This window comes from Arachis ipaensis, chromosome B9 (genome assembly GCF_059453495.1).
Source record: "Arachis ipaensis isolate K30076 ecotype BB chromosome B9, ASM5945349v1, whole genome shotgun sequence".
Lineage (NCBI taxonomy): Eukaryota > Viridiplantae > Streptophyta > Magnoliopsida > Fabales > Fabaceae > Arachis > Arachis ipaensis.
Genome location: NC_142444.1, coordinates 22,863,092 through 22,876,211, shown reverse-complemented (window position 1 = coordinate 22,876,211; position 13,120 = coordinate 22,863,092). Strand labels below are relative to the sequence as shown.

Sequence of the window (13,120 nt, the reverse complement as noted above, 5' to 3'; positions counted from 1 at the left end):
AATATTTTTATTAATTATAATATTATTTTTTATAATTATATAATATTTATTAAATATTATATTTTAATAAAAATAATATAATAAATATAAACTAATTAGTTAGTCATTAAAATAAAAAATAGTTACTTTTGTATGAAAATAAAATTTAAAAATTTTTATTATAAAAAATATTAAAATTTTATATACTTATTTAATGATAACTGAATTAATTTGTTGATTATAATTTATTAAAATTTGATTGTTTTTAAAATATCAATAAAGATATCTATTTTAAATTTTAATTTTAAATTTTTAACTATTTTATATTTTTTATTTATATAAGATCGATTTTATCGGTTTAATTAATAACTTATAGATTAAACCAATAAATTAATGAAAATATAAAATAGTCCGGTCCACTATCTATAACCGTCCAGTTGAAAACTGCCTGAAAACCGCTGAACCGTTCGATTTTTCGGCCCGACCAGTTCTTGAAGGGTGACTTTTTTTTTTTTTTTTTTTTGAAAAAGAAGAGAACCCAACGCCGCAACGCGTCAGTGTGTTACTGTTACCCCTTCCCCCAAGGCCCCAACACCCCCCTCATTCGTGAATGACACTCAGAATCAGAAGCAAAGCTCAAAAATCCTCCCAAACCAAATCCTAGCTTTTTCAACGGCTCTGCCGCCGCCGTCCGTGGTTGTCGGTGCCTCCGGGGCTTCCTCCTTCCCCACCCAGGCCCTCTCTTCTAGCTCGGCACGTCATCCCTATCCTCCCTGGCTTCTCTGTTCGAGCTTGGAGCAGCTCGCCGTCGTGTCGCGTTCATCTCGCCGGTCGCCGTCGTCTCGCCGGTCGCCGTCCTGCTCTCCGTCAAAGGTTAGTGGCACTGCTTTCACTTCTTTGGTTATTCCTTTTATGCTCTGTTTAGTGATTTCTGAATGTGAAATTGTGAATGGAAATCAAATAATTGATTTTGCGAACAGTTTGATGTTTGGTTTCTTGCGTAACACACACACAGGTGTCAGCCAACCCTAAACCTCCCCACGGATCTGCTCTGCCTCCTGCCGCATTCTGTTTCTGTTTCTGCTTCTTATTCTGCTTCCCTTGAGCCCTTCTGGCCTTGTTCTGCTTCTGGTATGCGCTTGGCCGCTTGCTGTCACAGCGTCTACCAGTCGCTGCTCTAACTCGGTTCTGTAAAGGCATGGTTTTCTACCTTTTACATGCCATTTTCTTGTGTTAATTACTTAATTTCTAAAGGTTCGTTCATGTTAAACTGATTCATGACATCCCCACACAATCTTTTATTTCTATTTTTTTTCCTGATGTTTTGTTCGTCCTCAGTTCTTTGGAATTTTTTTTCCTGCAATTTACATAAACTTTTCTGAAATTGTTGTCTGATTGTGTTGTTGCTTTTGGTATTATGTTACTATAATACTCTGATTGTGTTGTACTTGTTATTTTGTTTAAATGAGACTGATTTAGGTGTGCAGAGACTTTCATGCTTTAGGTGGCACTACTCATTTTGTTTTTGTTTTGTTTTTTTTTTTTTCTAACTAAAAGTGATAGATCAGTCTTAGTATGATGTAATTTTGCATCTTACTATCTTAGTGGGGTCTAAATTTTGAAAGCCTTCATCAGAAAGCTGAAAGTGTTAAAGAGAAGATCTTTTGGTTCGCACGGAGGCTGAAAGGAAGTGGGTTTGTGCCCCTGAAACTTTTGAAGGAAATGGACAAATTTGTGCATGCTTGTTCCTTTCTCATCTAGTTTTGGACAATGCTTTTATTTTCATTCAATATCTTTTTTCAAGCATTTGAAAAAATCTATGCTGAAGAGCTTGTAATTTTGTAGTTTCTTTTCCTTTACATGGATCATGATTAATTATGCTCCAACATTTAATTCTAATAAGAGTGTATTGCCCAATTGAATGTTAACATTTATAGTTAACAAACTAACACCTCAATGCAACAATTACTCCTATATTGCCAATTTTCTACTTGATATTGTTTGTGTTTACTTTTGGTTAGTATTATTCTTAGGCCATAATAGGAGGGCACATATGTTTTTTTGGGTTGAATGCTCACTCCTATCCATGTCTTGACAAAAAGGGTACATTTGTGTTAGTCAGGCAATATCTAACGTATAATGACATCAAATTTTCATCTACATAGATCAATGTTTTGTTTATTATCATACAATGCAATGGAATTTGAGTTATATGGTTGACCCCAAAAACGAATAAGGTTTACATGTTGCTATTTGAATCTACCCTGTTATTATTCATACATGGTTTTCTAATATTGTATATTAGTTGTGATGCTGATAGTTTCACATGTTATAATCTTATCCTGTTTTCTTTTTTCAAAAAAAAAAAAAAAGGGGTTCTAAAATTGTTTATCTTTAAATATAATTTTTAGCAGGGGTTGGGATCTTTCATTTCTCGATTTGATCATCACTATAAAGAACACCTGATCTTTCATATTAGTTGTGATGTTGATTTTTCTTGTTATAATCTTATCCTGTTCTCTTTTTTCAATAAAAAAGATTCTAGATTTATCTTTAAATATAATTTTTAGCAGGAGTTGGGATCTTTCATTTCTCGATTTGATCATCACTATAAGGAACACCTCATGGGAGGATTGAGAACTATGGTTAGGGGGGGTAAAGATAGCAGGTTGGAGGTTGAATATTTGATCTGGCTTTGCTCCCTTTCAGAGCTTGAGATTGTAAGGATTTTATTCATCATCTTTAAGGATAATATCAATGTTCTCTTTTATTTTAGATTCTCGTTGTGTGTGTATTTTTGTTGAGTTATGTTTTTCACCAGAAAATAGGTGTCAAGGTAGAGCTCTCATGTTTAAGTTAAAAATTTTAAATATTTTGAGTAATTGTCATAATCGGTAAATTCCTGTTGGCGTATCTTATTTTGGTAGAACTCATTGTGATTCAACAGAGTTTTATATTGGCTATCAAAAGCCTAACACAATCATCCTCCTTTTTTTTTGGTAGAAATAATTATAAATTATTAAAAAATATGGAAGAAAGTACATGTGACTAAGATGAGGTATTCTTAAGAAAAGGTAAAAAATGGACTTGTATCGAATTAGATAATAGTGAGTTGAAATGTTTTTCATAGAGAGCCTGCCATTTTGACTGGGTTTTGTATGCAAATCCAGTCCATGAGATTTGATTGGTTTTGTTGTTGACTCGTTGTGTCTGATAACTAGAGTGTGCCCTGCCACTTCCAGTTCCAGGTTAAGATTTGTTATGGAATTTCTTTATAATGATATTCAAAGTTTGGCATTTTTGCAGGATATGTTAATTAGCTTGAAGTTGCTGATCTTTCAGCGTGCAAAAACAATAGGCTATGCTGATCTGGCTAAGAAATTCAACCTTAAGTTTATTCGAGCCATTGGTATGACTTTATTACTCAATATCATGCTTTTCTGTATTCTTATATGTGTACTGTTCCTTGATTATGCATGCAGTTTTCCTATGCTTCTATTGAGTTGATTTATATATCTTCTTTTTCTTGTTCCATCTTTTTATATAATACATACTGTTTACTTAAGTTGAGGCAGGATTCAAGTATTTTTATTATATTTTGCATTATTACTATGTTTTTCTTTTGGAAAACAAAAAAAGAAATATAGAAAGAGAAAAAAGCATATCTGTAGAGTAGGACTTTGTGTAGCCTCCTTTAAGGGTCTGGCTCAGATTTTTCTCAGTATGTCTGTGTGTAATAGGAATAGATTAAGTTAATCATTTAACAGGACTTTTGCATGCATCTCTTGAAATAATTGAAGGACTATAACCTCTATCCCGACTTCTCATATTTATAAGTTGAATAGCTTAACGGTGAGAATTAATAAATCATAAGTCTTCTTGATTTTCATCAAGTTATTTAGAATAGCAACAAATTGGTTTTTGCGGTATTACTTGTAACTAAGTACAAGTCCTTGATAACAAGTTCCTGAATATCATTCCAGTTTTGCTAGTACTTAGGTAAATATGTGGACTAGCTACTCAAACTGTTTGGTTATATTAATTTTCTGACTATCATTGGTTCTCAATGCAGCTGTTGTTTTGATGGAGCATCTTAAGGAAGAGTTAAAAGATTTATTGCTTGTTGCAGATACGGATAAATCTGCGTCTTTTTTGGATGCTTGTAAACTATTGAAATGTTATAAGGAGGGTACTACAACTATTGAAGAGCTAATTACTGACATCGGTACTGATATACAAGCATATGTGAGGAGGTACGTTCCAAACATTTGTATTTCTGAGAACTTATATAGTGAAACTATGGTAATTTATCTACCAAACAGATTTTGAAATGCGAATTGATGTATGTTGATATTACATTGATATTTACGAAGTTTGGTGCTGAATGCTAGAGCTGTGTCTCCAGTGGATATAGAGGATGACTCTAAATGATGTACAACAATAATTAACCAGTATAGTTATCTTACTAGTTACTAATGGATAAATAGAAAGTTATGCAGTTTTTCATTGAATCTCGATAGCTGTGAAAGACGCACGACATTTGCCTACAAGCAAATTTAATGACCATTACTAACCAAGCACTAATTACTTGGATGTCTGACCTAATTATTACTTGTAGTATGTAGGATCACTTTAATATATATTCATTTTCTACATAGACACCTGCCTTCCTCGATACCATATTTGATAAGCATCTGAGGATAGGAAAGGCAGAAAGCACCAATACAATGGTGAGTGGAGACATTGACAAGATAGAAAAATTGTTTTTAAGTTTTCTATTAGACTTGTTTTTCTAGGAAGATACATTTTGCCATCTATTTTATTGTCCAAACAAGTTTTGTCTTTCCCAATATCTCTATAGTTTTGTTCTAAGACGTTACCTAATGGGATCTTACTTCTGATGGTAGCGTTTGTTTCTTCATTTGGCCATTGCCCATCATACCTACCTAATGGGATCTTAGTACTGATGGTGGTGTCCTCTTTCTCCATTTGGCCATTATACCTTGTGCATCTTATGCTTCTTATTGGGGTATGTAACGTAAACATTAGTATCTTGATTTGTTTGTACAGACCATCAACGTACAAAATAAAGGAGGAGAAAGATGAAAGAAAATAGTAAAAGATTAAGGTGTTCTTGATGACCTGAAACTTACTACCTTACTTATGGCAAAAGTTGAGTTCGACTTTTCTCATTGGCGGATGCATACTTTCTTTTTATAGGTTTTCCACTTTTTTTTTCCCTTTGGGGTCATATTCATAAATTAATTGTATTCATCTATTTTATAGCTAACATTGCTGGAGCAATCTAGCAGGAAAATTTTGAATATTATTCTTAGAAGAGGTAATATTAGTTATTGGGAGTTTTTGGCTTTGGGTTTCATAAACTTACCTTATTAGGATTTTTTTTTGTACAAATAAATTGAATATTTATTGATTGATATGTCTTTCTAAAAATGATTATTTTAGGTGTACATCAATATCAATTATCAAAATTAAATATTAGTATAAAATATATGTTGAAATACAAAATACATATTAACATGTATTAAACAATACATGTATTTATACACAAATACATGATAATTGATTTTTGATAGTTGATTTTAGTATATAAATATTTTTGTTCTAAAAATATTTATATTTATCTTTTTTTTTTATCACATTATACATATCTTGTTGTCAATGCTAACAAAATAAAACTGTGTTTGCAGGATGGTTTAAGTTGATCTATAAGGTAAATCGATATAATTTGTTACGATTTGGATTATATTAATTTAAATTTTATTTTTAAAACTAATCCAATTTTATTCAAAAGATGTTAATTTGTATTGTATTGATTTATTTATTTTTAAATTGATTATGATTCAAACTATTGATATTTGGATTAGATCGATTTGTATCTTATCAAAATATTAAGTTTAAAATTAGGGGTGTTCAAAAGTAATCTAAACCAAACAAAATTGATGAGATAGGTTATTATTCAATCTCATTTTCTGTTATGGCATGTTTAGGAACATCGATAGGTTATCGACTTTAAAGTTGGTAATTTTTTTAATTAATTGATTTTAATTCGTAAACTTCTTTAAATTAAATTAGGTATGCTCCTTTAAATTAATTTTTACTATTTTTTTATTTCACATTTATATGTTGTTAATAACTACGGGTTATATTAAGTAACCAATAACTTTTTTGAACAACATAAACAACTACCAATTAAATCAAAATATATTATACTTTCAAATTATTCACCTAAATCTTAATATTAGAATAACCATCTATACATCTAGTAAAATGAACATTCGATATATCCATTATTCACATTGTTTAATATTTTCATTGTTTACTTATACTTTTCTATAACTAAATTACGTTGACATATACGTTGTTAGGTTCATCGAGATGGACAACAGAGTACGGACCATTATGAGGACAGGTTGCTCAGATTGTGACATAGGCCAGGCTAGATACCTTGTCCTAGTTCATTGTAACATTTCTTACGAGTTTTGATTATGTTTCTCGAAATTTCAGCTTTGTTGGACATCATATGACGGTCCCCAGCTCCAGGCAATGTGTCACGACTGGTTGAGGAGTTGTCGGGAGGTTTACACGTGGAGGATAGTGGTATAGTCTATTTTTAATATATAAAAGTAGATACATAAGTATGTACCACATTACTTTTGAGATATTTATTTCCTCCTACTAATGCCATGTCAGCAATATTTCTTACTTAGCACAATTTTAGAATCAACCACTCAATTCTTGTCAAATCAACTATTATTTCCAAATCAGCAAAAAAATAAAATATACAAATAAAAAACTAAAAAATAAAATCCAATAAATTTGTAATCTATAAATACATTGAATTCATATTTGTAACCTACAATAAATTTATAACCGTAACAATTAATTTATTAATTTTTATAAATAACTTATTAAAGGTAATAAATATCCATATTCAAAATGTCATAATAATATTATTAATCATAATAAATTTTACATTATAAGTATTTAAATTCCATACTATTTAAACTACATATATAAGTCTCTTATCACTATTCTTTCACATAACATCAAATTTAGCACAAAAAATTTATTTCCACATTTCAAACTTACTCAATAGAGCATCATTCTTTCAAAGCAGAACGATTAGAAATCGAATAACTATTCAAGATCTAATGGTCATGCAATGAGAATTTGATGATCAGGTGTGACAAAAAAAAAATCACAACATGCATCATACATTCATACTTACTCAAATACAATATACCTAATGATAACATAAATTGAATATTGGAATAGAAAAAGATCTTCATAATTTTAACAACTATAAACGAAATTGATGACAAATTAAAGTGGAACTATGTTAAATGTAAAAAGTGTCCGAAGAAAGCATATAAAAAAAAAAAAAGAAACAACTACATTTGTGGCACATGTAATCAAATACCACAATATCCAATAATAAGGTAACTCTATATACTTTTCATAATCTCATCTATCAAATTATTAGTTGTTAACCCAATACTTATTTTAGGTTCAGAATTCAATTAAAGGTTTCAGATCAAAGTGTTACAATAATTTTTGTACTATTTGATGGTGACGCAAAAAACTTATTGGGCACAACTGCTTCAAATCTAATGACATTTCAGAAAAATAATGATATTGAACCACCACCCATCAAGAGATTAAAGAGAAAGAAAATCATACAAATTCAAGACACATCTTCGAAAGAAGAACATACATACAAAGATGGAACCAAATAATACAATAGAAAGTGCATCAAACTCAACAATTCATAAAGAGGTGGAAATTCAAGTACAGTCGGCTTCACGTGAAGTTGATAACCGAGAACCGTTAGATGGTTTGACTGATTCGACTAATTTTCATCTAACGGTTTTTATCTATCAACTTCACGTGAAGTCGACTGCACATGAGTTTCCACCTCATAAAGAACATGTCTTCACAAGAACCTACGACAAAAAGAAGAAAGCAGCAACTCTAACAACCAACAAAAAAAGGAGGACAAGCGCCACATAAGATGACTAAGTCCATCAACTAAAACAAATGCAAAAGCAAACCACCAAATAAAAATATCACTTTGTGTAACTCCAACATTCAAATCTTTTGTACTACAAATTATTTAAAATAAAACACCTTTTAAATTTAACTTCAATTTACACATATTTAATTTATTTCTACAAAACATAACAATTTTTAATATTTATTATATACTATCATTAATTTACCGTCCCGCGCAATGCGCGTGTCTCATTCTAGTTAGTATAAACGTAATACCAAACTAACAATGTATAGAAAGAGAGATACAAAGAATCGAGCACTAAATTAATGAAGGATTATTATTATTGCATATCATTAAATTACAACTGCTGGTTTATTTATATATTACCCTCGACACTCCTACATTCAATAACAGCTTCTGCATTATGACTGTTGCTAAGCTAACAGAATCTTGAATGACTATCTTGAAATTTAAGATAGATAATGTCTTTACAAACAAACTCAAGGTGGGTGAAGCACAAGCCTGAATTTGTCTCTGAACTTCTCAAACAAATAGCTTGAAAGAGGCTTTATTAGGACATTTGCGATCTATTCTGATGCAGGGATGTGTGTGACCGCAACCAAGCCTTGATTGACTATATCACGAATAAAGTTTAGATTTAGCTTGAAGTGTTTCGTTTGATTATGTAGCACAAGATTGTAAGCAAGAAGCACATTGCACATGCTGTCACAATGCACGATGGAGGCATTCTTACTAGGTTGATGCATTTCGGTGAAGAGCGTTTGGACCCTTATCAGTTCAGCAAAGATTACAGCAAGTTTTTTGAACTCTGCCTCTGTTGAGCTTCGACTAACAGTGGTTTGTTTTGTGCATTTCCATGAGACAAGGTTGGGGCCAAAATATATACAATATCCTGATGTTGATTTTCGATATTTCCGATCCAAGGCCAACTCGGAGTCTGCAAAACCAGTCAATCGAAGTAAGCGCTTTAATGCAGTCTAGTAATCTTGTAATGGATTTGAAAGGAATTGACTGAGCTTATTCACTGTGAATGTGATATCAAGTCGCCTTATCATTAGATATTATAATCCCCCAACCAACGACCTAAACATGGTCGGATCTTCAAATGACATGCTCCTTAAAGATGTCAAGTGACACGAGGAATACATAGGAGTATTCATGGCTTTACATTCGAGCATTCTGACTTTGGATAGCAACTCTCGAATGTACTTGGACCGGTTCAGGGAGATAGAGAAGTCAGTGTAATGATTGACTTCATTGCCGAGGAAGAAGTTTAGGTCACCAAGATCTTTTAGGAGGAAAGTGGAGTGTAGTTAGTTAATAGTCTCTTGAATCTCTTGATCATCACTTCCCGTGACAAGCATATGATCTACATAGATGAGTATATAGGCGATGGACTTGGATGTTGATTTGATGAAGAGAGAAGGATATAATTTTGTGCTCTCAAACCCAAAATTTCAAAATATAGCAGTGAGGGTGAGATACCAAGCACGGGGTTTGTTTTAAACCATAGATAGCTTTTGTGGAGCTTGCTTACTAAGTTTGAATTCTCATGAATGAAGGCTAGAGGTTGCGCCATGTATTGAGTTTCATGTAGAACTCCATTGAGAAAGGTGTTATGAAAGTCATATTGCCTAATTCTCCATCCTTTTGAGAGAACAAGAGTGATAACTAATTGAACAGTGACTGGTTTGATCACTCGTGAAAAGTTTTTATCATAATTGACTCCAGCCATTTGGTTAAAACCTTTTGCAACAAGACGAGATTTCTGGCATAAGACTTGATCCTTTGAGTTTTTCTTTACAATGAATATCCACTTGCACCCAATTATTTTTCCATTGGGAGGTGGTTCCACCAATGTCCATGTCTTGTAATTCATTAGCGCTTTGTGTTCGACCATCAAGGCTTCCTTCCAATGTGGTGAGTTCGTGGCAGCAAGAATGAACTTGGGAGGAGCTAAAGAAGAATTTTTAATTGACGAAGAAGTAGTTGTTTAAAGGACTTTGGATTTACTATGGCCAGTCTTTGACCATGTGAGCATGGGATGGTTGTTGTTTCAAGTTTGGACAGATTATTCTAGAGTAGTGGGTATATTTTTTAGAGGTTCATCAGGAACAGGATTAGCGGAAAGTAAGGTCAAAGAGGGAGTTATAGAAGATAGTGGTATGGCTGTGATAGTTGCCAAAAATTCATGTTGACAAGTGTAACATTGAGAATTGGATGTTGTGTCTAATTGAAAAAGATTAGAGTATGAAAACTTGGTCTCATACCACGTCCTTGGAAACCATAGTCTTCCCTTCCATTTTAATGAGTAGAATAACCCAAGAAAAGGCAAGGTTGTGAGTGCATTTCAAGCTTGTTTGTGTTATATGGCTGAGGGTGAGGATAACAAAGGCACCTAAAAACTCGAAGAAGAGAATAATCTGGGACAATTTGAAACAAGAGCTCAAAGAAGTGTTAACAGATGGCATACGGTTAATAAGAAAAAGCATAGTCCCAAAAGGATAGAGGGAGAGAGGAAGTAGCTAGGAGAGTTAGACCAGTTTCGACAATATGTCGATGCTTCCGCTCCGCCAAACCGGTTTGTTGTGGTGTATAGGGACATGAAAGCCTATTTGCAACGCCTTCTTAGTGCTGGAATTTTGTAAAAGCGAGTGTCTCTCGCGACCATTATTCGTTTGAAGAGCACGGATTGAATATCCCGTTTGACGTTCCATATATGCTTTGTATTGCTTGAAAAACAAAGAACACTTGAGATTTATTAGTAAGTAGGTAGATTGTGGTATGGCAAGTATAACATCTATAAAAGATACATAGTAATGAAAGCCTTGTATAAAGACAATTGATGAAGGACCCCATACATCTGAAACCACTAGTTGAAGAGGATAAGAATAAGATGCAGTAGATAACTGATATGACAATTTATGGGATTTGGCCATACAACAATATTGGCACTTGAAATCAATATTTGAATCTTTATTAATAGGTAATTGACATGTTGTAACTATGGATTTTACAATTGGAATGACAGGGTGGCCAAGTTTTTTGTGGTAAACATCTAAAAAGTACAAGAACTTGCTAAAACAGTAGGTAAACATGAAGAAGATGGGGCTTTTGGATGAAGACACATTCGAACCGATACATGCCATTCTCATCCTTACCCCGGAGGAAAATTTTCTTGGTAGCCTGCAATTTCACCAAACAATAGTCAAGCCAAAAAGAAAAATAAACATCGTTATCGCGTGCAAACTTTGATACAATTACTAAATTCTGAGTAATAGAGGGCGCATATAGCAAATCATATAAGTTAGTGTTTAAAGGCAGGAGAACTTATTAAAAAAAATTTATCGGCATTTTCGCATCATTGCCTATATACGCTTGTTCTTAGCTGCAGATTGTAAGTGTTGCAGGATGCCTCCAAATCAAGAAATTAGTTTTTGATAATTTTTCAGACAGGGATATAGTGAAAGATTTGAGAACAAGGGTGCTCATTGGTGGTATTGGCAGAAAATATTGGTGATGGTGCAGCATTGCTTGAAGAATTAAAAATATGTGATGTTTCTGGAGAGTCTGTCATGGATTATTGATTGAAGCCTTGATATCATATAAATACAATGACAAACTAACAATGTATAGAAAAAGTAATACAGAGAGTTGAACACTGAATGAATGAAAAGGATCATTGTTATTGCATATCATCAAAATACAAGTACTGATTTATTTATATACTATCCTCGGCATTACTACATTCGATAACAGTTTCTGCATTATGACCATTGCTAAATTAACATAATCTTGAATGATTATCTTAAAACTTAAGATAGATAATGTCTTTACAGTTGGTTTGCTTCAATTATGTGGAGTTTCACTCAGAACCTACTACAACAAATTACTAAGTTCTACCCTTATCTAATAGGTAATCTAACTTTAATTGCCAAATAACCCTCAAAGTATTTATACTCATATCGACAAAATGCGTGGTTGTTTGGTATTCAAGTGATGCCTATAAGTCTATAACCTGCATACAAAACATGATCCAATCCTCATATCTCAACCTATACCTTAACAACAATGTTATATTCAATTAATAGAAGTTTTAGCCCAAAATTTGGAATTGATTCCACTAATTCTCGTTCATTTCATAGATTCTATGCTCTTAGACTCAATGCCTAACTTACCAATAAAAGCATTGTTCATCATCTTATTAAACAGAAATTTCAGCAACCTTATTTTGATTTGTACACAATATAAGCAAAATGGGCTTCAACCACAATTACGAAAATCACTTGCTCACTATGAAAACAAGGCACCGGATTCGATGGTCCCAGAACGTTTGGACCATTAAATGGTCCTATAACAAAACATGTTTTTAAAGTCTTTTTAACAACTGCTACATAGTCCTTTAACTAATTTTAATTACAAATTAACTCCATATATTTTTTTAATTATAAAAATAGTTTTTTATTTTATAAATTATTATTTTATCAATCATCTATTATGTTTATTAACAATCAAAAACAAAAATAATAACGAATTAGATCTTCCATTGATCGTAATAAACCTCTTGGTCATTTCAATGGATTAAAAGTTTATATTTGATCCGTGACGTTCGTGATCAACAATAAAATTGTGTTTCCTTGAAAACCAATCGATTGGAATTTCAAAACAATCGATTGAAAATTGCAAGGCAGCATGATTTTTGCATAAATCAATCGATTAGTTATATGACCCAATCGATTAAACGATGAATAAAAAATGAATTTTTATAATTCAATCGATTGTTTATACTCTCCAATCGATTGAATACTTGAAAACAACCTGAAGTCTCACCAAAACAATCGATTGGTTTTGTTACTCAATCGATTGAATTCACTGGAATTCCTTCATTATACGCATCATCAATAAACCTGACAATGGAGACAATGATTCTATGTTGAGATAGACAAAAAACGCTAGAGTTTCGAAATTCCAAGGAGAAACATTATGAATTGAGACTTCCCTGTCATGAATACGTCTAATAATGAATAAATTACCAACTACCATAATCTCATCAAGAAAGTAAACATGAAATGTACACATCTAAGGACGTGCACAAATTGCCTT

The 13,120-nt window shown here is 32.4% G+C and overlaps 1 protein-coding gene across 14 annotated transcripts; it reads left to right on the top strand.

The window, feature by feature from the left end:
- The first annotated feature begins 330 nt into the window (after positions 1-330).
- Positions 331-10,859, top strand: LOC107615220 (uncharacterized). Of its 14 annotated transcripts, XR_015899909.1 has the most exons (9): positions 345-852; positions 995-1,175; positions 2,553-2,699; positions 3,286-3,388; positions 4,109-4,232; positions 5,050-5,320; positions 5,691-5,713; positions 6,369-6,412; positions 6,508-6,729. XR_015899909.1 is itself a non-coding variant. In XM_088499898.1 (7 exons), exons 2-5 carry the CDS (start codon positions 2,604-2,606, stop codon positions 5,093-5,095), a joined length of 426 nt encoding a protein of 141 aa, XP_088356024.1. In that variant the 5' UTR covers positions 392-852; positions 2,553-2,603; the 3' UTR covers positions 5,096-5,107; positions 5,691-5,713; positions 6,369-6,729. The 14 variants fall into 14 exon arrangements, 2 of the variants coding, with proteins under 2 accessions (XP_088356024.1, XP_088356025.1); XR_015899907.1 differs by having other exon boundaries at positions 331-852; positions 4,109-5,320; XR_015899901.1 differs by having other exon boundaries at positions 342-852; positions 4,052-5,320.
- The last annotated feature ends 2,261 nt before the right edge of the window (positions 10,860-13,120 follow it).

Excerpts from the sequence above, each read along its gene's own strand:
- LOC107615220 (XM_088499898.1), top strand. The coding sequence starts at position 2,604 with ATGGGAGGATTGAGAACTATGGTTAGGGGGGGTAAAGATAGCAGGTTG. Across the intron at positions 2,700-3,285 it reads CCCTTTCAGAGCTTGAGATT|GATATGTTAATTAGCTTGAA; the intron begins GTAAGGATTTTA and ends GCATTTTTGCAG. Across the intron at positions 4,233-5,049 it reads ATACAAGCATATGTGAGGAG|ACCATCAACGTACAAAATAA; the intron begins GTACGTTCCAAA and ends TTGTTTGTACAG.